General features: G+C 59.5%; 1 protein-coding gene across 1 annotated transcript in view; it reads right to left on the bottom strand.

The window, feature by feature from the left end:
* SIAE (sialic acid acetylesterase) overlaps positions 1 to 3,016 on the bottom strand; it is a 4,024-nt gene extending 1,008 nt beyond the window's left edge. The window contains exons 1-6 of the mRNA XM_010293149.1: positions 2,857 to 3,016; positions 1,382 to 1,545; positions 1,156 to 1,294; positions 887 to 1,070; positions 452 to 561; positions 154 to 376 (exon numbers count right to left, since the gene is read on the bottom strand). Coding sequence (XP_010291451.1) covers positions 154 to 376; positions 452 to 561; positions 887 to 1,070; positions 1,156 to 1,294; positions 1,382 to 1,545; positions 2,857 to 2,983 — 947 coding nt within the window. The 5' untranslated portion in view covers positions 2,984 to 3,016. The remainder of the gene's footprint in view (positions 1 to 153; positions 377 to 451; positions 562 to 886; positions 1,071 to 1,155; positions 1,295 to 1,381; positions 1,546 to 2,856) is intronic.
* Between the last annotated feature and the right edge of the window lie 249 nt (positions 3,017 to 3,265).

The raw sequence follows: 3,265 nt of genomic DNA, 5'->3' as shown, positions 1-3,265 counted from the left end.
AAGGCAGAGTGGGAGGGGAGCGGTGGAAGCGGCTCAGCCATCGCTCTTAAAACTGGCTGCTGCGGTCCCTGCCCAGGATTCGGCACCCCGGGAGGATCTGTCCGCGTGTTTACAGCGTCCTCTCCCTTCCGCCGGCTTGGAAGTGGCCTCCACGTGCGAAAGGATGGGTAAAGCCTCCCTGAGCATCGTGATGCCGTCCCTGCAGGGAGGGTGGGGGTCCTGCCTCTCGTCCCTGTGCTCACCTGAACGAAGCCGAATGGGAGGAGCGGCTCCGTCTGCCCAGCTGATCCAGCGTGGAAAGCCTGGCGCCAGTCGCCGATGAGTGCAGGGAAGGTGCAGTTGTACTGGTCCGTATGCAGGAAGGCGTTGGCCTCGCCTGTCTCCGAAAGAGAGGGGCCGATGAGAGCCCGGTGAGGTAGCGAGGGGCTGCTCCACCCCAGTGGGGGCTTACCCTGGTACCAAGCGACACCTCGCAGCGTCATGTTGAGCAGCGGGTGGATCATGGCATTCCAGAGCACGGAGGGCGTTTGTGGGCCGGAGAGATGCTGCCAGGGGGAGATGCTGGAAGGCAAAGCTGGGCTTAAGGGGATGCAAAACACAAGGCCAGCCCTGATGCAGGGGCTTCAGGAGCCGGGCTTGCATGGATAAAGCGAGAGCCATGCCAAAGGGGAGCCCTGGGGTCCCCCTCTTCCCCCCGCTGCCCCCTTTACCCACTGAGATGTGCCCTACACCCTCAGCATGAGAGGGGATTTTACTCCGAGGGGGCAAAATGATGCTCGGAGGGGGCTGTGTTGGAAGAGGAGGTGAGACAGGAAGGAATGGAGGAGGCCCTCCAAAAGCAGCATGGCACGGGGCAGGAGGTGTTTCCAACTGCGTCTTCTCCTACCTCCCTGCGTCCTCTGGCAGCCCGCATGCCTGCAGAACCCTGTGGGAGGACCAGGCCTCGATGGGGGTGCCCCCCCAGGCCGCCTCCACCAGCCCGATGGGGTACCGCAGAGCCTCGTAGAGGTAGCGCCCCAGCAGCCAGCAGACGGCCGAGAAGTAAGTGAAATTCCCATGGCCCAGGTTTTCTGTTCAAGAAACAGCGAGGCTGCAAAGGGAAAAAGGGGAAAAAAAGCCATTTCCAGGCTTTTTTTGGAGGCACGTTGCACTCACCGGCTGTCGGGATGGACCATGGCAAGTCGATCCGCTCCAGGTCCTCCAGCTCCACGTCGGAGCGGGCAGGCGCTGCGGCAAAGACGCGGACATAGGGGTAGCGAGCGGCGTCAGTGAGCTCCTGGCTGGCGTTGGCAATCTAGAGAAGGGTCAGGAGCATGCGAGGCGCTTCCCTGCCTGATCCCTGCCCGAGCTGGCAGGATTGGGTCACGCCACAGGGACTTACCTGTAAGACCGTCATTGCCATGTTGCTCTGCCCGCTGCAAAGCCACACATCCCCAAAGTAGATGTCCCGCAGCGTCACATTCTCCGAGCCCTGCCCAGCCATCAGCGTGGAGGGACCACCTTGATCCATAGGGTCCAGGACAGTTGTCCATGTCCCAGAAGGTCCTGGAAGAAGAGGACAATGTTTGTCTTTCATGACCCCTATGAAGACCTCAAGAACTTCACAGAGAGGCTGGATGAGTGGCCCAACAACTGGTGGGGAGGGACAGGCAACGAGGAAAAGCCTCCCCACCGTGGAGCCGGGCTGAGGGAAATGGATGTTGGAAGCTCTCTGCCATCAGAGTGTCTTTCCTCCTGCAGGAACTTAGGGGTTAAAAAGAAAATCTTGAAGGCAAATGTGTGTCAGAGCAGAAGCTGCTGGGAGAAACTGGGATTACAGGAGCAGCTTGGTGTGTGTGACACTGAGATGTCTCCAGCTAATTTTAGAGGCGCCGAATCGAGGCGTAAAGATATTCTGCTGGAGTCTAGTGTGGATTTTCTGGCCCAGCTGGGGCTGGATCCTGCAGATCTCCCAGTAGTGGTGGATCTGGATCGCTGCTCTCTCACAAGATGCCCCTGGGCTCTCCAGCTTGTGGAGGAGCCCTTGAGGCAGCAGTTTCTTCCCCTGCCAAGGTGATGAGTAGCCCCCAGGCAGAGAATGAGGCCAGCAGGTGAGGTTTGAGACCCCTCTGTGCCCTCGCAGCCTGGAGGAAGGCTCTGCCTTACAGAGGCAACGTCCTTGAGGGCCTAGAGATCCCCAGCAGGATCCTCCGAGGGGGGACACATCAAAAAAAAAAGAAGCCAGGAGCGCTCTGGAGATTTCCCTGGAGATGGTTTTGACAGGGAGAGGAGCTAAATCCCCCTCCTCTCCATCGGCTCGGCCCAAGCCCACGCGGTGCCACCCACTCCAGCCAAGCTCGGCTCCCGCTTGGCACCTATGGGATCCCACTGTTGGGAAACCGGAGTGAGCAAAGGCTGGTGCTGGTGGGGAGGAGGATGGCTGAACTCCCCCGTCCCAGATCTCCCGGAGAAGGGGAAAGCACGTCCCTAGGGCTGCACGAGGTGGAGATGTCACCGTCACCTCTGCAACCCCCGGTGCCACCCACTCCAGCCAAGCTCGGCTCCCGCTTGGCACCTATGGGATCCCACTGTTGGGAAACCGGAGTGAGCAAAGGCTGGTGCTGGTGGGGAGGAGGATGGCTGAACTCCCCCGTCCCAGATCTCCCGGAGAAGGGGAAAGCACGTCCCTAGGGCTGCACGAGGTGGAGATGTCACCGTCACCTCTGCAACCCCCGAGCAGTGGCAGGACAAACTCAGGGGTGATGGGGCTGTGGACAACAGCCCCCACCCCACCCGCAAGTCCAATTTGGGCTCAGACATGCTCCTTGGCCACCAAAGCCACCGGCCCCAGTTGCCTGGTGAGGGTCCAGGACTGACCTTTAACTCGCACCGTCTTCTTCATGACGATGAGGCCACTGTCCCCGGAGAGAGCCACGGTCACTGTGGCCCCTGGCTCCCCGTAGCCCCACACCACAGCCCCCGCCGGCTCCTTCTGCAACACCATGTGGTCACCATAGTAGGATGCAAAGCCAAGTATCGCCCCTAAGATCAACAGATGGTGCAAACATCATCTTTTAGCGGCAAAAAGCAAGGGGAGAGAAACCCCTGGCATGGCCTCTGACTCCCTTCTAAATACAGATTTTTTGAGATCCTACTTAATTTATAGCTTCCTTCTCTCCTGGTCAACCTTAAGGTGGTTAAAATCACCAAAGAGCTGAGGAAGCAGCAGGATTTCAAGTCCCCAGGAGAGTCCAGCCCTAGGAGGGAAGTCAGCTCCTAAAGCATG

Source organism: Phaethon lepturus, unplaced genomic scaffold (assembly GCF_000687285.1).
Source record: "Phaethon lepturus isolate BGI_N335 unplaced genomic scaffold, ASM68728v1 scaffold29520, whole genome shotgun sequence".
NCBI lineage: Eukaryota > Metazoa > Chordata > Aves > Phaethontiformes > Phaethontidae > Phaethon > Phaethon lepturus.
The sequence above is the reverse complement of the archived record's forward strand: the minus strand, read 5'-3'. Positions and strand labels throughout refer to the sequence as shown.